At 46.7% G+C, this 20,250-nt stretch overlaps 1 protein-coding gene across 1 annotated transcript in view; it reads right to left on the reverse strand.

Annotated features, from left to right (window-relative positions):
- The window catches only part of CSMD1 (CUB and Sushi multiple domains 1), a 1,871,580-nt gene that overhangs the window by 49,856 nt on the left and 1,801,474 nt on the right, over positions 1 to 20,250 (reverse strand). The window contains 3 exon segments of the mRNA XM_072775779.1: positions 2,634 to 2,807; positions 4,212 to 4,385; positions 6,224 to 6,229. Of these exon segments, the coding sequence (XP_072631880.1) occupies positions 2,634 to 2,807; positions 4,212 to 4,385; positions 6,224 to 6,229 (354 nt within the window).

Raw genomic sequence — 20,250 nt, forward strand, 5'->3', positions numbered from 1 at the left:
CAGCATGTGATGGATAAATAATGGGTGGCCCATCCAGACCGTGGAGTGTCTTTCAGCACAAGAAATAGATGAACTACCGAGCCATCAGGATACGTGGAGCCTCCAGGGCATATTGCTAAGTGAAAGAAGCCAGTCTTAAAAGGCTCCATCCAGGATAATTTCAAGTATATGACCTTCTAGAAAAGGCATAACTATAGAGACAGTAAAAAAGATCAGTAGTTGCCAGGGGCTGGTTGGGGATAGAGAAATAGACAGGCGGAGTACCGGGGATTTTTAGGGTAGTGAGGCGATTTTGCATGATACTCTCAGGGTTCATACATGTCATTACGAAAACTGGTCCAAACCCATAGAATGAACCACACCAAGAGTGACCCTGATGTACACTTTGGGCCCGGAGTGATGAAGATGTGTCCATGTGGGTTCACCAGCTGTAGCAAATGCGCCGTCCGGTGGGGATGCTGACAGTGGGGGAGGCTGTGCCTGTGTGCGGGGAGGGGGTACGTGGGAAATCTGTTTCTTCTGCTCAATTCTTCCACAAACCTAAAACATTGCTTTTCTATGCTCTGAAAAACGAAGTCTGCTAAAATATTAAGTAGATTCATATTTTTTGAGAAATGGGAAAAACGTAAGAAAAGGAAAAATTACTACTGAAGAGGTTGAGTCTCTCTCCTTCTTTTTTTTTTTTTTCGTGCATTTCTTTAAAAATTGCCATATAGGTCTAAGCTTTTTGCCTGCATTTTCCCAGCACTGTGCGGTGCCAGAGGCGTCTAAAGGACCTAGCACAGCACCTAAACCCTGAAAACCATTAGTAAGAGATAGCACTTAATGTCTGCTCCTTTTCCTTGGTATAAATTAGAGGAACGTGGGATATAGGTCCCAAAAATGGTTTGTTAATGAAAAGCCCACGATTTTGAGTTCATTCCGTCTCTCGTCCAACAAGAATGTGTTCTGCGTCAGGTGGACAACGTCTCCGCGGCTGTGGGGGACAATCTCCCTACCTCGTTAGCTCCCCCACCCCTTCCTCTTCACCGTCTCTCCTTAAAGGCAGGGATTACTTTACTGATCTCTGTACTGGGTGCAGCATTCGGAATGCAGCATGTGCTTAATAACAGTGACACTGGGTAGAGCGGGAGGGCGTTGGGGAGCAACCTGGGGTGCTCTGGTGTACCTAAGCCATCAGCGCACGCTTCCGCTGTACCCCCCACCCCCGTGCAGATGAATCGGATCCAAATTTATGGGCATTCATTTTTAATCGTGGTTTCAGCTGTGCTGTGTTTTTCCTGTCATACGGGTGGAGAAAACAGTTTGATCTTTATCTAGATCTCTGCAGCCCCACGAACACGTAGCAGACGCTCATAGCTGTGTCTTTCCGCAGCCGCTCAAGGGGTGTGTCCTCACCCCTTCCTGCAGATAAGCGTGCCTCATGGTTTCCTGTGACAGCTGAGGGTCATCCTTCCAGCTAAGTTTAGCGCAGCGTCCCATAACCATTTAGGGCATCCCAAAATATCCTGATATTCAGTGCTGAGAGGTGAGACGCAGAAGCCAGCTTTCTGGGCAGGTACACGCATTCAAAGATGTGCCCTAACTCTGCTTCCCTTCACCCTGGTCCGTGGCTCATGCAATAACAACATTAAAAGGGAAACTTGTTAGTTTTGGTGCTGAGCAGACCGCCACGCTGCCAGGAGGCCAGCTGGGCTCTTCTGCAAGAAACTCAGTGAGCAAGTGCATCCCGCACCCGACGCCTGACCACGCCACAGCCAGAAGCCTGCTTTCTGGGGAGGGTGAGAACAAGGGGACCGACAAGACCAACAAGACCTTCTCTTGCTGACAAGACTTCCTCTACACTGAAATAGGGTGAATCTAATACTAGTGTTTAGAGGGGAAGTGGAATTAGAAGACCTCGCACTCCCATAGAGACTTGTACCAGAACTCCACAGTTGTTAGCCCGAGTTCACATAACTTTCAAAAATTGTTATTGTCTCATTTGGATGTAGCCTCCTTGGGGGCCTCCTGGGAAGGTGGGTGATGTCGGCGGGAAGCGGGAAGAAAGCTCATTACCATATCTGCCATAAAAACCCCTTCACCTTTACACTGTAAAGTACGATTCACCTTCAGTGAATAAGGTGTTTTAATGGAAACCAATTGAAGCAGAACCTTAAATATCATGAGCTCTAACATCTAGAAATACAAAAGTTCCAAAACAGCATTTTCTTGAAAATGCAGGCGAAAAGCTTAGATCTATATGGCAATTTTTAAAGAAATGCATGGAAAAAACAACAACACCAAGGAGAGAGATTCAAAAGCAATGAAAACTTCTTAAATGCAGCCGTAGGTCTAGAAGCTCCAAGTCCAAAGATGTGTGGATCGGGGAGTGGATAGAGACAGAGAGATGGGAGAGAAGCCGACCTACCTGGAGTCCTGGACTGTTGTGTTTGAACACCTGGCTAGTACTCAACAAAAGCCACGGAGGGAGTTGTGCTTTATTCTCACAATTATCTCCCCCTCATCCCGAGGAGGGAAAGCGTTTGCAGTGTCCTGTGCCTTGGGATGAAGCACCACGCCCACGGGTACCTTGGGGTGTTAATCGGCCCGCCGCCCCGACCACTGGGGCCCATGCCCAGGGCCTCTCCTACCTCTGCAGGTGGGCAGGGCGCTGCTCCACTGGCCGTTGCTCCGACACTGGGCTCGGGAGGCACCCTGCAGCAGGTACCCCGTGTTGCAGGTGAAGTTCACGACGTCATTCAGATTGAACTCACTGCCGTTGGTGAATCCGTGGGCGGGGTTCCCAGGGTGGCCACACGTGATGGCTGCGGGGGAAGACAGGCCCTCGTCAGCGTCAGAAAATACCCGGGCGTCACCCTCCCTTGGGATTCTCATCAATAGACATATGAGCCTGTCAGACGTGCGGGTGGAGAGACTCGAGGCTGTCAGATACGTCACAAGTCGCACGTGTATTTGGAAGAAGGGGAGAAAGAACCGTGAGGTGATCCACCAGTTTTAACTATCATTGTGGAAAATGGCCAACACTGGCAAATGCACTTTCTTCAGAATAAGAATTATTCTTACATCACAACAGAACACCAAATAACTCTATAAAAAAAAGCGGTGAGAAACAAGGGGGTGTTAAAATTCTTATATCAATTATGAATTTTGATTATTCTCCCCTTAGAACACACCAGGCAATTTTGTGAAACCCTTGTTTTGAGACATTATAGGGACTTGGCTGGTCATTTAAATTGCGTATGCACACATTATCCCAATATCAATTTAAACATCATGAAATTAGCAAGAACTACGTGTGCCTAAACAGTATTTTCTTTGACAATCCCTATTGTACAATCTTTTGAAATGTAGTGAACTCCCATTAATGTCATGCCCTAAATAACAGCAATACAAATCCCAAAGATATCCTTCGGTGGCCCTTTCCAAAGAAACACATTACAGTCATGAAAGTAGTGTTTTCCTCCTCATTTATCTTGTCAACAGCTCTTTCTTCTAAGCAAAGCTTTCACCCCTGAACTCTGCACGTTTACCACTGCACCAGCCCAGATAATACCTGTCATTATCCCAGAGCTATATCCACATTTCCTTTGTTTAATTCAGGGGAAACTAAAGAATATACTAGTGCAAAGAAGCCAACTGGTTTAAAACAAAATTTTGCGATAGAGTATGAGAGGTCTTCTAGAAATACGGGTCAGTATTTATCTTGGATGGTTTAACACTTGAGGACAATCATTATATATGGTTTTACCTCTTCTGTTAGGGGAAGAACTGCTCACAAAACTCTATTCCAGATGAAACGATGACAAAAATACAAAACAATACCGAGGATCGGGGCATGAGGCTATTCCGGGGACTCTGCAAAGCCAACCCGCAGACTCAGACTCAGCATCTTTCCCCTCCTATAATTAGGTTCTGTTTCCACCTTGTTGAACCTGTGATGGCACCGGGAACATGAGTGCATGACATCACTTGTCCGGGGGCCTGTTTGAGATGAGTTAAGGAGCACATGAAGTGTGGACAGGAGTCTGGAGGCACTGGGGGAAAACAGAATGGGGAGTGGATGGGAGAGAGAAGGGGAGGCCGTGCCCTTAGGGCTCTCGGCACAGCTGGGAACACTCTGAGGCTACCCACGTCTGTGCTAAGGCTTCGCACCAGGAGAAAGTGTGACCAGAGCAAGCACCCGCTGGGGTCGTCCACAGTGTACTTACGGACACAGACCGGGGTCTGTCCGGACCATTTGTGGTCCTGCAAGCATATCCGGACGGAAGTTCCAACCAGCCTGAAACCGGGATTGCACTGATAAACCACAGTGTCCCTGTAACTGAATCCGTCTCCACTGATATGACCGTTCACGATTGGATCCGGGGAACCGCAGTGGCCAGCTACAAACATAAGTAAAACCAATAAGCTCACTTTGGAGAATTTGTCTTGTATAAAAGTACTGCATTCACACTTTGTTTGCCTTTGCCGTCAAGTGAATAACATCGTCAAGTGCCTGGCTTTGGGGGATTTTCCCCACTTATATATATTCTTCTTAGATATGGTGTCTTTCTTTGTGACCTGTTTGTTTTTTTTCTCAAGAATTGTGGGTAACGAGTAATATTTCAGATAATGAAACTGCTAACAAATATGATTGCTAATGCAATTACTGCCCCATGCATTTCTTTGACTTCTTTTTCTTACTGAGATTTTGTTATTTATCTTGTTATGGTATTTCCAAATAAAAGCCATAAAAAAGGGAAGAGGAGCTCCCAGTTGCTACAGATAGGTTTCGTAGCCTGTTGAGCCTGGAAGGTAAGGAGAAGGATGGTAATATTTCCAGTGTGAGACAGCAGATCACTAAGCTCTTTGTGGAGTTTCAAAGGCAAGATGAATATCAGAAAACATGCTCCCTTTCAAACCTGTGCATCTGGTTAGGTTTGACGCTGTGACTATCTAGGTGGAAGTGGCCCATGCTGAGCTGAAAGAGGAGGCTAGCGTTCAGGGGAGGGGAGTCCTGAAGACAGAGCGACTTAGGAGAAGCAGGATTTGGGGCGTTAGCTGAGGCCCGGGGTCCCTGAGCTCGCACGTGAGCAGTGTGCAGAGCGGGAAAAGAAAAGGCAGGACGAAGCAATCGGGTAAAGGTTCACACCGAAGGGAGGAGAAAAGCATGGACAGGAAGCAATCGAATTGAGAAGATGACTACTCGGCGGACGTGGCGCCAGATGAGCTTCAATGACAGAGAGCGTCCACGTGGAGCAGGAGGCAAGGCCGTGCTCAGTTCTGTGTGAGCAGAAGGATGGAGGGGGACGAGGATCCTCGGCTTGGCTCAACGTCAGTCCGGCTCCTGAGCCTTCTCACAGGCCCATCCACGTTCCTTCCTGGAAAATCCAGTTCTAGGAAAACTCTGCTAAGAAGTAAGAAGCCCCCACCCTCCAACCCTCCATATCTGAGGGGCTCCTCCCACCCATCTCCCAGGCGAGGTCTGCCCACCTGGCCTGCCTTGAGGGAGACCCTGCTCGACCGAGTTAGCCAGAAACCGCTCCGCCCTGAAGCTCCCCGTTGGAGACCCCCCTCCAGGACCGCACCTGTCCTGGGCTGTCACCCCCACTCCCCATGAAGCATCCAGAGTCCAGCCGCAGCTCTCCTTCCCTGGAAAATCCCACTGCAGTGGCCCTGAGTACAGGCCGCCTTCCCATCCTTATCTAGCGTCCTTGAGCACTTGCTTCCCCCTCGACAAGCACAGGTGCCATGTAGCAGAGGAACCTTGGCAGGGCGGGCCAGGTGTTTGTCTGTCTCTCCATTCTCCTTTCCACATTCTTCCCTTCCCTTCTGTTCATCCTCCTTCCTCCTCACCTGTCTCCCTTTCCTTCTTCCCTCTCTCCTAATCTCGATCTCTCTCTCTCTCATGGAAAGAGTATCTTACTAATCAACACAACATGAAGCATTAGGAGGACCCGACATGGGACGCCTGAGTGGCTCAGCGGTTGAGCGTCTGCCTTCGGCTCAGGGCTTGATCCTGGAGTCCCCGGCTCGAGTCCCACATCGGGCTCCCTGCATGGAGCCTGCTTCTCCCTCTGCCTGTGTCTCTGCCTCTTTCTCTGTGTCTCTCATGAATAAATAAATAAAAATTTATTTAAAAAAAAAAGGAGGACCTGACATTACAAGCATCCATGTTACACACGCGTTTTGGATAAACAAGAAGAGAAAGGCATCCACCGCCAGTTCCTAAATTACCCACCCAAGCCTCAACGTTTCCGTGGGGCAGGAGAGACACAGGCTGGAGCACATGCAGAGTATTTTGCTGTAGACTTCCCTTGGCCATTTACTTCTCAAACAGAGCACACACCTGTCAACGCTTTACGCAAAGTAGGCTACCTCCAAGGTCGAGGAAGTTGCAAGCTGTTCCCATGCAACAATTGGAGTACACTTCACCATTCTTTCTGGAAGAATTTAAAATAATAATCTATATTTCTGCCGAAGACAGTGTTCAGCAGCTCTGCATTCTCCTGGGTTTTGAGCTAAGTTTATTATGGGCAAGGTGACTTTGCAGAGCGGAGAGGGAGAAAACCAAATCGATGGCGAGGCATCCCTACTTGAACACCGTTTATAAGAGGTCAGGTCAAAAAAAGTCATGCTGGATTCGGTTGATTCTTTGTTGCCTTGACAGGTTCTTTGCATTTGGGCCAGATCGATTAGGTCGATGCCGGCAAGAGGCCAGGCCACCTCCCCCACACCGAGCCTTGATGCACAGGAGGAAGAATGCGCTCCGTGGGCTGGAGAAGGAGCCTCCGAAGCTGTGGATGTTAGCACAGCGTGTAGCCTGGGCTCCACGGCCCTCCCCATCCCAGAGGCTGCCACAGGCACGGTACACTGCTGGGCAGGGGGATGGAGCCAATTTCCAATCCCAGTGACAAGGACTAGTAAGACAGCCAGAGGTGGCCCACAGGCTGGGCACAGAGAGCTCACGGAGCCGTCACTTGTGACAGGACCACTTAGAGATCTGCTTTCTAGAAACGTGCACCACCACAGCACAACCCGATCTGCAAAGACAGAGTGGGCCACCTACCCCCGGTTGTTGTCCTAGATCATGCCAAGTGCTCCGGGGGTTCCTTCTGGAGCCTGCCACCACTCCAGCAGGAGGGGGCTCGGGGCCCGGAAAGCTCGGTGCTGGAGAAGGTGCATCGCAGTGGAAAGCCCCCATCGTTTATGTGATCTGCTCAGTCTCATCCTGGATTTGGACAGACACCCCTGGCTAGACTCACTTTTGAACCTTAATAAACATTTTCTTTTCAATTGAGTTTTCGGTAAGACTGTAGAGTTTGAGGCTGCACTGTCTCTCTCTCTTTTTTTTTTTTTTATTTCTGTTTTCGGATATTTGGGCATTTTATTTATTAATTTTTAAAGATTTTATTTATGTATCCATGAGAGACACAGAGAGAGGCAGAGACACAGGCAGAGGGAGAAGCAGGCTCCATGCAGGGAGCTCCATGCAGGACTAGATCCCGGGGCTCCAGGATCACGCCCTGGGCTGAAGGCAGATGCTCCACCGCTGAGCCACCCGGGCGTCCCAAGGCTGCACTGTCTTTTGAAAACCTGGCACAAGGCCTCTCCTAGTAGTCAAGGAGATAACCGTATACTTTCAAAATCAAAGGGTTGGCAGCCGTGTGTGGAAATAGCAATTCCTAACAGCGACTCTTTCCTGACACCTGGTCATTTCAGTTCTCTGAGGAACTGGCCTTAAATACAAAAAAGAAAAGAGAAGATGTTTTCCAAAGCACTTCATTGCTGCTCAGAGCCTCAAGGGGAGACTCAACAGCATCACCTGTGACTTCCACCTCCTAATTTGAATGCAGACCAGGTGACTTCCCCATCTGAAGCTAAGACAGACCAATCTGATTTTCCCTTCTATGACTTTCCAGCCCTCTGTGAGTTCTTTTTTTAAGATTTTATTTATTTATTCATGAGAGAGAGAGAGAGAGGCAGAGACACAGACAGAGGGAGAAGCAGGCTCCATGCAGGGAGCCCGACGCGGGACTTGATCCCAGTTCTCCAGGATCAGGCCCTGGGCGGAACATGGTGCTAAACTGCTGAGCCACCCGGGCTGCCCTGTCGGGTTCTTTTTTAAAACATTCAGAGTCATGAACCGATTACAGGCTATTTACAAATATAGAATATTCACAAAATGTCACTCAGAATATTTATCGAGAAATGTCAACATGATGTAAAAATGCTAATGGGGAAAAATACTACATTGGTGAGAATTTGAAGTCAGTGTACTCTGAGGTCTCTTTCAAGTGTAAGATTCTACGATTTTATGATAATATTATGTTAAATCCTTTGTGAGATTTCTTTATCCTTAATGTAGCCCCAGTTCTGTTCCACACACGCTGTAGAAAGCGTGTCTCCGTATCTACCAGGGAATGCTTTGTCACGCCCTTCACACTTCGGTCCAGTGGCTAAAATCTGCCACTCACCGAATACTTGTGCAAGTGAACGGAAATAAAGCAACTTCGCAGTTGGCGGTGATGTCCGTTCCACTGTCAAAGTGTATCCAAACCCATTGCCTGCTAGGCAGGCGACTTTCGACTACTTGACGACAATCCCATGATGGTTTCCTACTGGTCTGCAGTGTTCTAGGGGCTTGAGATTACACAGAGGTTAAGGTGCAACCAGGTAGAGAGTGAAAAAGAGATGTGTAGGTAGGACACGGAAGGGACTGGACTGAGGAGGGTGTGCCCCTCGTGGGATGGGGAGCGGGGCGGGACACGTCACCAATAGTCGGCATCGGGAAGCCTGAGGCAGGCAACGTTTAAGGCCTGAAGGTTGTGCAATCACTAGCCAGGTAAAGGTGGTAGAAAGGCAGACTGTAGGTGCCGAAATGAGAAATTTTATTTGTTTTATAGTCTCTGTTAAAGTAGGAAGACTACGGAGTTACGTGACCACATTGTCCATTTACTACAAGGGTATCCCCCTTCATCCTTCTCAGCTTATGAACTGGACGTATGGTGCTTTACTTCACCTGCCACGTGGCAGGATGGTTTTAGTTATTACAGGCCCATTAAGTATGAACAATAGCAAAGGATAAGGGAATCTACTACCTACAAAATATAAAAAAAAGAAATTGGGATGAGGGCAGCCCCACACACTTGAACACAAAATACCGACTCATTAAAACAATGCGATCGTACTGGAAGCCCTTATGCCAGGACCCAAGGTTCCACGTTTTTGTTAGTTCCTTCGTTTTTTGTCAACATTTGGCTTCAGCTGAAACACAGGTCATGAAATGCATTTTGCAGGCACCCTGCGGCCAATATAATGACTCCAGGAAGTCAGTTCTTGAGAAGTGAATGCTTTCAGTAAAGTGTGGAAAGAAAATCCTCGGAGTGATCGGTATGGGCCTGCTTTATTTCTGTATCAATCCTGCTAACGGGTTTAGTAATCTGCCACTAAGCTGAACCTGATAGCACAGACTGGCGACGGGCTGAGGAGCTAAGCAGAATGCCAAACAATTGCAATCCCATATGATTTTTAATTCAACAGATACATAGGTTTAAAGGCACATCCTAAAGGAATCGCCAAATTTCCTTGGACTTGAAATGTGAATTAGCCATTCTATTTCTCCCATGTTTCTGGAACTCTACATCTGCTCCACGTGCAGAATAGGTATGACTCAGTCATGGGAAATTCACCAACTCCCAAAATTGATTTCGAATCCATGGCAGAGTCAAGAATTCAACGCCAGGCTGGGCATTGCCTGGTTCTGCTCAGACGATTCTCGGTATTCCACATGCTAGACCATAAAATATGTCATTCGAATCGGCCTAAAAAGACAAACTGAACAATGGACTAGGAGTGAGATTTCACTTGTCCTGTACAAGAAGGAGCCAGGTCGTAGGAATCTGGAAGGTCCACCTTGTCTGCCAAGTGATCGCATTTAATCATAAGCTTTGGAAATCGCTGACTTACAAGTCGTTTATGCTATTCTCTATGTAATGAAGGCTGTATTATTGTCATCATTCATGAACTGTTATATATTTTGGTTATAAGGCCCCAAAATTTAAAAAAAGGGGGGAATTTATTTTAATAATCTTTCTCTAAAGTTGGGTCAGGAGGGATAACATCTACCAAAAATAAAAAAAATAATAATAACTAAAACAGAGATTGGAAGCAAGGTTAACTGAAAGCTTCCCAGTTGACTTCCACAGCAAACAAGGTGGGGACAAGCATTTCCATTCACCCAGAGGGCTGGGTTGGCTTCCTGGTGTCCCCCTCGGTCAAGAGTTCCCTGCAAACTGTGCCAGGCGCAGGAGTCCATGGCTAGAAGTGGCCACGCTCCCTGGGGAGCCCAGGTTGCTGTCTGAGGTCTTGGGGGCCAGCACCAAGGACCAGGCAGGTCAGCAATGCAGCTTTACCCTCTACCCCAGGGCCACAGCAGGACCAGCCCCCCCAAGCAGCTGTTTCTAGGCCCATCTAAATTGCACATGTTAGCAGGTCTGGTCCCACACTTCTGCGAGGACGGAGGTGGTTTCCTGAGCCTGTTTCTGCTAGGGTGGATATTCTGAACACTCATCCATGAGTGAACTGGATTCCTTCAGTAGGTGTAAGCATGCTATCCACACTTTCTGGAATGTGTATATGCAGCCGGATTTTAGAGCAGGGACCTTACCCACCCATAGGATGTGAGCAATGTTTGACGTCCTGTCATGTTTCACTATTTGTTGCTCATCTGGAATGAGCAACACGGTCTACGGCCTCCTGAGAACACACTGGTGACTTCCGAGTGACCGGCCCAGGGTGTCAGACGTCAGTTGGCAGATTTACCTTAATATCACAGCATGTGCAAACGCGAACCCTTTCAACTTTCAAGTCCTCTCAGGTAAGCTATGTTAGAGTCTTTTACAATTACACACACTCGTGCAATTTTAGAAGTGAATTCTGCGATGTGGCAACTTTACTTAGTTCCATTTTTTTTCCGCTTATTCCATAAAAACCCACTGTACCAGTAGAAATGTTGGACACGAGGGGCACTTGGGTGGCTCAACCAGCTAAGCATCTGTCTCTTGATTTGGCTCAGGTCGTGATCTCAGGATTGTGTGACGGATCCCCAGGTCAGCTCCACGCTGGGCAAGGAGTCTGCTTGGGGTTCGCTCTCTCCTGCTCCCTCTGCCCCTCCAACCACACCCACCTCCCACTCTTTCTCTTTCTGTCTCTCTCTAAAAAAAAGAAAAGAAAAGAAAAAAAATAAATGTTGGACACAGCATCTCCCATGGCATAGCTGTGCCCTATAGGTGTGTACTACGCAACACAGACCTGGAGCCCTGCGTCCTTTGGTGTGGAGCCAGTGCCATTAATAAGAACTATGTAATTGGCTCTTTCTCCTCCCATAAGGTCACATTCACACACACACACACACACACACACACAGAATCTCGCCCCCCCTTAGAGCTCACCACTGCAAGGTCACCTTTTCACTGCATCGGTTTGTATCCATATAAATTCTAATATTGACCTGAGGATTAACACTGAATACATTCATACATTTTTAGAAAATCTACAAACCAAATATGCAACCTTAGTGTTTGCTTGGTGACTATTGGTACATATTGCTGGACATCAAATAATAATCATCACAAATGGCCAGTGCCTGTGTAAGAATCGGACATGCAATTTGGTTCGCTCTGTCCATGCTGGGCACAAGCACTGGCTTCCAGAGCCAGTGGATCCCAAAAGCCAATTTACTGACTCTTCTTGAGTATTAACAGTCCCAAAATGTCACGGCTCAGATCCACTTATATGCAGGAGTAACCTGTTGGCATTAAATACCACTGGATGGAAGCACTTAAATCATAAGATCTGCACATATTAAAGGAACACGTCTGAATACCGACAGAGGAAACGTTAGTCTCCTGCAAGTAGGCTTTCTAGGGGCCGGGCTCAGCCACTTGGCCTAAGCCAGAGAGGATGTGGTGCCGTGGACACAGCACACAAAGATTCCCCGTGATGTGAGTGCGGCACTTGCGTCAGCCCCTCAAAGGAGGGCCCCGTGCTCCCCACAAAATACGCTGCTATCTAGTCTTTCTTGGCATATCTTATTCAAGGGCAATTATTTTAAGCCATCTTTTTTTTTTAATTTTTATTTATTTATGATAGTCACACAGAGAGAGAGAGAGAGAGAGGCAGAGACACAGGCAGAGGGAGAAGCAGGCTCCATGCACCGGGAGCCCGATGTGGGATTCGATCCCGGGACTCCAGGATCGCGCCCTGGGCCAAAGGCAGGCTCCAAACCACTGCGCCACCCAGGGATCCCAAGCCATCTTTACTATAAACATGATTTCAGGATTTGGGTAGTCTCTGGGGCTTTCAGAAAGCCTTCATCTGTCCCTTTTCCTGCGGTTCCCCAAAGAATCACGCTATCACTTCCCCCATGCCTGAAATTTCCTCCCCAAACTTGTCTGCCTGTGACACATCTTTGCGCCCCTCCTAACTCAGCCCGAACCTGCCCTCTGCCAACAAAGCCTAAAGGAATCAAGGCTCATCTATGTGCACTTCAAAGATCTCTGATACTCCGGGTTTCCCTGCAATGGGAGAGTCTATTTCTCCTACCATCCACTTATAATATCCAGACTCCTAGATTTTTTTTTTTTTTTGCTGTTTTGTCCTGTTGTGAATTCAGCAAATAGAAACCTCTTGTCCTCACCTGTTTATACCCATCATTAGATGGTGAGTTCCGAGGACAGTATCTTTCCTAGGCACGGGATCAAGCCTGTCCTCGACCTGGAGGAGGTGTCTGGGTGAGCAGAGGGCCCCTTTCCCACGAGCATGTTGCCATGTGAGTGCTTCCCCAGCAGGTAAACCTAACATCCTGTGGCATCCAGGCCACCTCCCGCACCGCTCTGCATCTTGGCTTCTTGGGTGAATTTGTGCCATTTCTGCTTGCTGAAATTGCACCTGCTCCTCAAAGTGGCTTCCCCCATAGCCCTTCCTCTACCAGCCTCTCGTTCCTGCCCCGGCTTTCTCTCTTTTGTGATTCATTAATCCCGACTTTTTATTAAAGGCACTTGGTATTTATCTTATTTATTCCTCTGATTATAAATTCCTGAAAAAGTAGACCTGCATCCTATTAACCTTTACATCCTATGCCATATTTCCTGAGGAATTAAATGAGTATCATTAGATAATATTCAGAAATATAGACAGAAGTGCTTGTGGCTGGGGAGAGTATCGTGACATTTATCTCCCAGCCACCGATGATGCATACAGAGCATGTGAAGGTTAGCATGGGCTGTTTCCAAATATTTTACCTTCCCTGGTATCTTACCACCTACATTTTACACGGAAGATTGTATAGCAAAGATCAGGGGTGGGGGGGTGCATACATCTCTCACTCTAATACCGTCTTTCTGCTGTAATGTAAGCATCGCCATGATCGGCTGTTCAAATGCTTTACATGGATCTATCATAAAATACCAGGCGTTTGAAGAATATTTTCCAATTTTATTCCCTGAGAACTATGAAAAAATACGGCCTAACTGCATTATTTTGAACCGTGTCACCTAGCCATTTTAGCCACATGAATGTCACCATGATATTACACGCGCAAAAGAATTCATCTCCTCGGAGGTCATCATAGTACGGCAAAGGCAAAGTTATTCCAAATACTGGCAAAACAATCTAATAAAAAAAGATCATGTTCTTTGCATGGAGAGACATCTCAATCTGTCGCTGACATCTCAAATACTACACGCTAAAGGGGCGGCAAAGTGGGGGAGATGAGGCCTTGTTATGTGTGAAAAAGTCTAAATGATAAAATGTCATCAAAAGACGGATGTCGGTTTCTCCAGCAGGAGGGCTGGGTTAGCAGTGCAGCACCTCGGCGGTCGGCCCGCTCTCTGTTGGCTTCAGCGCGAACTACCACAGAGCAGGTAAACAGAAGAGAATAACTGAGAGCGGGGGGGATCATACAACGTCCCTGATGGATTAGAAGGTACCTGATGAATTGATACGGGGTCGGTATTCCCGGGGCTGGATTCTCCAGGCCAGGGAGACGCGTAGAACTGCGCACGCGGTAAATGAGAACAAGTCCTCGGTGATGTGCAGAACCTGGGGAGACCCGGGGAGGCCCCAGCAGCAAGGCAAGGACGCGAGTGCTGAGTGAGTGTGGGCCGAGCTTTATGACAAAGGTACTCCGGGGCCGAGCTACCGTGATGCCCACGCACAGGGTGGTCCAGCCCCCCCGGGACGTCCCGCCTCAAAGGTCCTGGCACAGAATCCACACCCGCAGGCGCCAACGCAGTGTGGGCTCGGGGCTGGAATGTGTGGCGGAGACCACCCTCCATCTCCTCCAACACGCTCTCCTGCAGGTACAGGCTCCAGCTTCCCACCGTCCGAGTGCTTCCGTCTGAGCGCCCAGCCGCGCCCGCTGCAGCGACCGTCAGAGCAGTCGGCACCGCCTTCCCTGCTGGAAATCACTGGAAACAACCACGGTGCTGCCACTGGAAACGGTCCGCATTCCACAGGAAATAGAAGCAACATCGCAGGCAAACGTTTTTTTTTTTTCCCCCAGCAACCATGAAAACCAACAGGATACCATCAAAGTATTTTGCCTTATAATGAAAAGCATCCGGGATGTGAAATCAGGGAGGCTCAAAGGCTAAAGGAATCCTATGCAAAAACCTACCAAGTAGGCAACTGCCCTCTGTGTGAACTCCACGTTGCTTTTTGGGGCAGATCAAACAGGTGAAAACAATGGTTAAAGGGAAGGGACTTCTTATATGTAGTCTGAAAACTATTTTTCTGCACAGTGTCTGCAAACAGACGGATGAAAGACACATCACTAATGTCGTTAGCATCACCGGCCCTTGCCTTTGGTACATTTATTTAATTCATTTTTTCTTTCTTTCTTTTTCTTTCTTTCTTTCTTTCTTTCTTTCTTTCTTTCTTTCTTTCTTTCTTTCTTTCTTTCTTTCTTTCTTCTTTCTTTCTTTCTTTCTTTCTCCTTCCTTCTTTCCTTCCTTCCTTCCTTCCTTCCTTCCTTCCTTCCTTCCTTCCTTCCTTCCTTCTCTTTCTTTCTTTCTTTCTTTCTTTCTTTCTTTCTTTCTTTCCTTCCTTCCTTCCTTCCTTCCTTCCTTCCTTCTTTCTTTTCTTTCTTCTCTTCTCTTCTCTTCTCTTCTCTTCTCTTCTCTTCTCTTCTCTTCTCTTTTCTTCTTTTCTTTTCTTTTCTTTTCTTTTCTTTTCTTTTCTTTTCTTTTCTTTTCTTTTCTTTTCTTTTCTCTTTTCTTTCTTTTCTTTCTTACTTCCCCTGTCTACCCACTGAGGCCTGGTTAAAACTCAGAGATCTCAATACAGGTTCTGATGGTTACCACTACCCATCAATCACGGCTGACACTTGCATATAAAACAATTCACCAAAATTAGTGTATCCCATCTTTCATTTTATAACATTTAAAATATTTGAAAATAGCTGTTAGGCACTTCCAAACATTTGTCTCCACCATACTGATGATCACAAGTCTCCAAACATTCCTCAACTATCTTGGTTACCGGATCCTTCACCCCAGCATATGCCGCTTCATCGCCACCCACTTAAATTATTTCACCGCAGTGAAGCCATTGTTCTGGGCGTGGGCTTCCTAGACTAACGAAGAGGTGGGTCCTGTTCACGAGGTCTGGGCACCATCAGCTCAGGGTGCCAGTGCACAGATGAGCCTTCTGTTGTCCAAAACACCAAGCCCTTCCACGTGCCCTAGGATTTCATAATTTTCTCCTTATCATGTACATTGGGAGGTATTTTATTTTTCATTCTGGGTGAAATTTTCCATTGATCCCATTATTTTTGTATTAGTGTTGTTTATCATTCAAATTGCAAAGATCATGAATCTGTTGTTAAATGTCCTCACTCTTTCAGCTGGTATTATTATGTCCCTACCAAAGATGTGAAAAGAAGTCTTAGGATGGTCTATAATGAGAAAGGAAACCATTTACCCAGAAGCTTTCTTTCTGGGGCACCTGGGGGGGCTCAGCAGTTAAGCATCTGCCTTCAGCTCACAGTGTGACCCCGGGGTCCCGGGATGGAGTCCCACATCGGGCTCCCTGCATAGAACCTGCTTCTCCCTCTGCCTGGGTCTCTGCCTCTCTCTCTCTCTCTCTCTCTCTCTCTCTCTCTCTGTGTCTCTCATGAATGAATAAATAAAATCTTAAAAAAAAAAAAAAAAACAGAAAAGAAACCTTCTTTCCGATCACGTCAACTCAATAATCTACATCATCATCGGTAGCCCCACCAGCAGTTGTGAAAAGACAACATATAGGTCACGTTACACTTTCTTGACTGTAGGACTTAACATAGAAAATTCTGATCTTGCTGAGAATTTAGAAGCACCGTTTCTAAAGAGTATTTTTAAACACCCACCTAAGAGCAATGGCAAAGATGGATCCAGACTCACATTAGCTCTTCGTAAACATGCATCACCAAAGATCTTACACCTAATAGTTGGTTTCAGCTCTGTATTATCAAACTATTAGATCCAAAGTTTCTGCCAGCTTGCTTCTTTCCTTTTTGTGTAAAAAAATCACGCCAGACACTTACCTAACTCTGCAGAGCTTCCTGTTAGTAACGTCCCGCGGGGGCACTGCCAGTGATTTGGCCTCCTCCTCCTGGGTCCCCTCAGCCACATCACTGAAACCCTAAAGTTCTCTCGGACAGACTCCTTTTCTCTCCTGGGATCCCGATTTCTACTATAAAAGCATGCTCCGCCCTCTGCACACCACAATTCTTGACGCGGAAGACGGAATGAAGAGGCGGCCGAGCCTGTCTCCTTTAGGCCACACACTATTTTGATACCAACCACAATGAGTGAATTTGGTTCTTATTTCAAACGTAATTTCTGCATGGTCCTTACGTTTTCATGGCCCTGAATCTTTTCATTGCTCCCTGCTCGTGGCGGATCTGCCCTTCGCATCACGGACCTTCATCTGTATTCCATTTGCTTAGTACATCCTAGGGTAGTCGCTTTGCTGGCAAATTGAGTTTCTTGCAAAGCAGCTCATCTAACTGTCTCTGTTTCTTGGGTAGCTTCCCATTTGCTCCCCAATGGCATAATTTGTTCTCAAAGTTAAAGTTTTGGGAGGTTGTTCTGCTTAGGGGATGCCTCCTTTTTAAAGTTGAAGCCATGGGATTATGTCAATTATTTTCTGGATTTTTTTTTTTTTTTTTTTTTTGGAAAATATTCTTAGTGACTGCCTCTGCCTCCATTCTCATTATAAGTCGTTTTTTTCCCTCCAGCACCATGCAGTCTACTCTAATAGTGTCCAGAAGAACCTGAAGGTCACCCAATGTCATTCAGTGTGGTAAAAATCCAGATTTTCTGGAGATCCTGACCATGGAAATGGACAAAGGAATAATTCAAATGACAAGAAATGGAAGGAAAATACTGCCAAGTCTGGTAAGCAAGAAGTCTGGGAGCAGCACAGAATGAAAGACAAGGTTAGCCACGTGTACTACTAAGGCACAAACCCCATTTGATGGCATGTGCTTTGGGGTAAGGTCTAGTGCAGCACCTGGGCTCATTTCACTTCTAGTTAAATATCTCACTGGCCAGAATTAACAGCATCTTACACAGCCTCTTTTATCCTATCTTGCTTTTGAGAAATATAATTATTGGCAAAATAACACAAAACTTGCTCAGATACACTAGTTACATACCTTAAAGTTCAGAAGCCTGTGTTCTATGCTCAAATTGCCTGGGTTTCCATTCGGTTTGTGATGCCAGTGATTTTACAATGTTAGACAAATTCCTAAATTGTTCTAAGTTATTTCTTATTGATGAATGGGAGTGATAAGCGCTTCCCATACTTTCTAATGAAGATTCAGTAAAATGGAAAAATGCCCTTGTATATTTTTCATTATCACTAAACAATATCATTCAAATTATTATATTCAAATAAGGCGTCTAGGTAACATTCAGACTACGGTGGTATCAGCTATCTACTTTATCCAGTACCTGCGCCAGATTAAGGATTGGAGCCTCTCTTCCCTTCATCCATTAGGCCACTGTAGGATTTTCTCTAGCACTGAGTTTACCTCTGTTCTCCTGTGTGTTTACCTTAGCTGTGTCTCTATGGGTCCCCCGGACATAGGGTCCTACGAGTGACTCTCTACTATCTACACATCACACTCTATTATTCAGGAGAGGAGATGCCTTTCATTGCCATAGTCCATGCACAGACACGCCTCATTTTATTGTGCTTTGCAGATATTGCATGTTTATAAAAATGAAGGTTGTGACAACCCTGCACTGAGCAGGTACCTTGGTGCCATTTTTTTTTTCCAACAGATTTGCTCACTTCATGTCTCTATGTATCATTTTGGTTATTATAATATTTAAAAACTTTTCATTAGTATTAGAATTGTTACGGTGATCTGCGATCGGTGATCCTCGCTGTTACTGTTGTAACGGGCCTGGAGCACCATCAGCCGGGCCCATATGAGACCGTGAGCTTCTGTCATACGTGTTGCATGTGTTCTGAACGCTCTACTGACCAGCCATTCCCCTGTCTCGCCTCCTCTCCTCCAGCTATCCTACTCCCTCAGATAGAACGATATTAGAATTCGGGGTATTAATAACCCTGTAATGAGCTCTAAGGTTTCAAGTGACAGAGTCACACATCTCTCACTTTAAATCAAAACCTAGAAATGACTAAGATTACTGAGGAGGGCATGGTGAAAACCTTGACAGGCCAAAAACAAGGCCTCTTGTGCCAAAATGGCTAGCCAAGTTGTGAGTGTGAAGGAAAAATCCTCAAAGAAAATTAAATAATGCTGCTCCAATGAGCACACAAATAATAATAAAGTGAAACAGCCTTATTATTGCTGATACGGAGAAAGTTTGAGTAGTCTGAATAGAAGAATAAATCAGCCACAACATTCCCTTAAGCCAAAGCCTGACCCAGAGCAAGGCCCTAACTCTGTTCGGTCCTAGGACGGCTGGGAGAGGGCAGGAGGCTGTAAGAAACCTCTGAAGCAGCAGAGGCTGGTTAGCGGGTTGGAGGGAAGAAGCCTTCTCCACCACGTGAAAGCGCAGGTGAAGCAGCAGGGGCTGATGGAGAAGCTGCAGCAGGTCCTCCAGAAGACCCGACTCAAGAGTTCAGGAAGGTGGTGGCTACACTCAAGCCCAGATCTTCAGTGTAGACCCCACAGCCTTCTGTTGGAAGAAGATGCCATCTGGGACTTTCACAGCCGGACAGAAGTCAGAGCCTGGCTTCGAAGCTGCAAAGAACAGGTGCGGACTCTCCTGCGAGGGGCTCACGCAGCTGGGCCTGCAGATGGGAGCCAGGGCCCACCCACCATTCTGAACGTCCTAGGGCCCTTCGGAATGATGCCACATCTACTCTGCCCGCGCCCCATACATGGAACAACACGGCCTGGGTGACGGGACATCTGCTTACAACGCACTTCACTGAATACGAAACCCACTGCGGAGATCAAATGCTCCGAGAAAAGGATTTCTTTCAAAATACCGCTGCTCCCTGACCGTACACCTGGTCACCCAAGGGCTCTGAGGGAGACGGACAATGACATTAACGTGGTTTTCATGTCCGCTAATGCAGCATCCATCCTGCAGCCCGTGGATCAAGGAATCATCTCAACTTTCAAGTCTTATGACTAAAGAAATGCATTTCATAAGGCTACAGCTGCCACAGATGATGACTCCTCTCATGGATCTGGGCAAAGTAAACTGAAAACCTTCCAGAAAGGACTCGCCATTCTAGATGCGGTTAAGAACACCCATGATTCATAGGAAAGGGGTCTAAATATCAACAGAAACTGAAGTTTGGAAGAAACAGATTCCAGCCCTCATGGAGGACTCTGAGGGTCCAAGACTTCCTGGAGGAAGTCACTGCCCATGGGGTGGAAGGAGCCAGAGAACGAGAATTAGAAGTGGATCCTGAAGTTGAGATTGCATTGCGGTGCTCTCACGATCAAACTTGAACTTATAGATGAGGAGCTGCTTCTTAGGGATGAGCGAAGCAAGTGGCTTCCTGAGATGGAATCCACTCCTGCAGAGGATGCTGCGAAGATTGTTGGAATGACAACAAAGGATTTACAACATCACATAAACTTAGTTGATAAAGCAGCCCCAGGGCTTGGGAGGATTGACTCCACTTTGGAAGTTCTACTGGGAGTAAAACGCCATCAAACAGCCTTGCATACCACAGAGACACTGTGGAAGAAGAGTCAATCAGTGCAGCAAAGGTCAGTGTCGTCTTATT

This window comes from Canis lupus, chromosome 15, assembly GCF_048164855.1.
Source record: "Canis lupus baileyi chromosome 15, mCanLup2.hap1, whole genome shotgun sequence".
NCBI classification, from domain to species: Eukaryota; Metazoa; Chordata; class Mammalia; order Carnivora; family Canidae; genus Canis; species Canis lupus.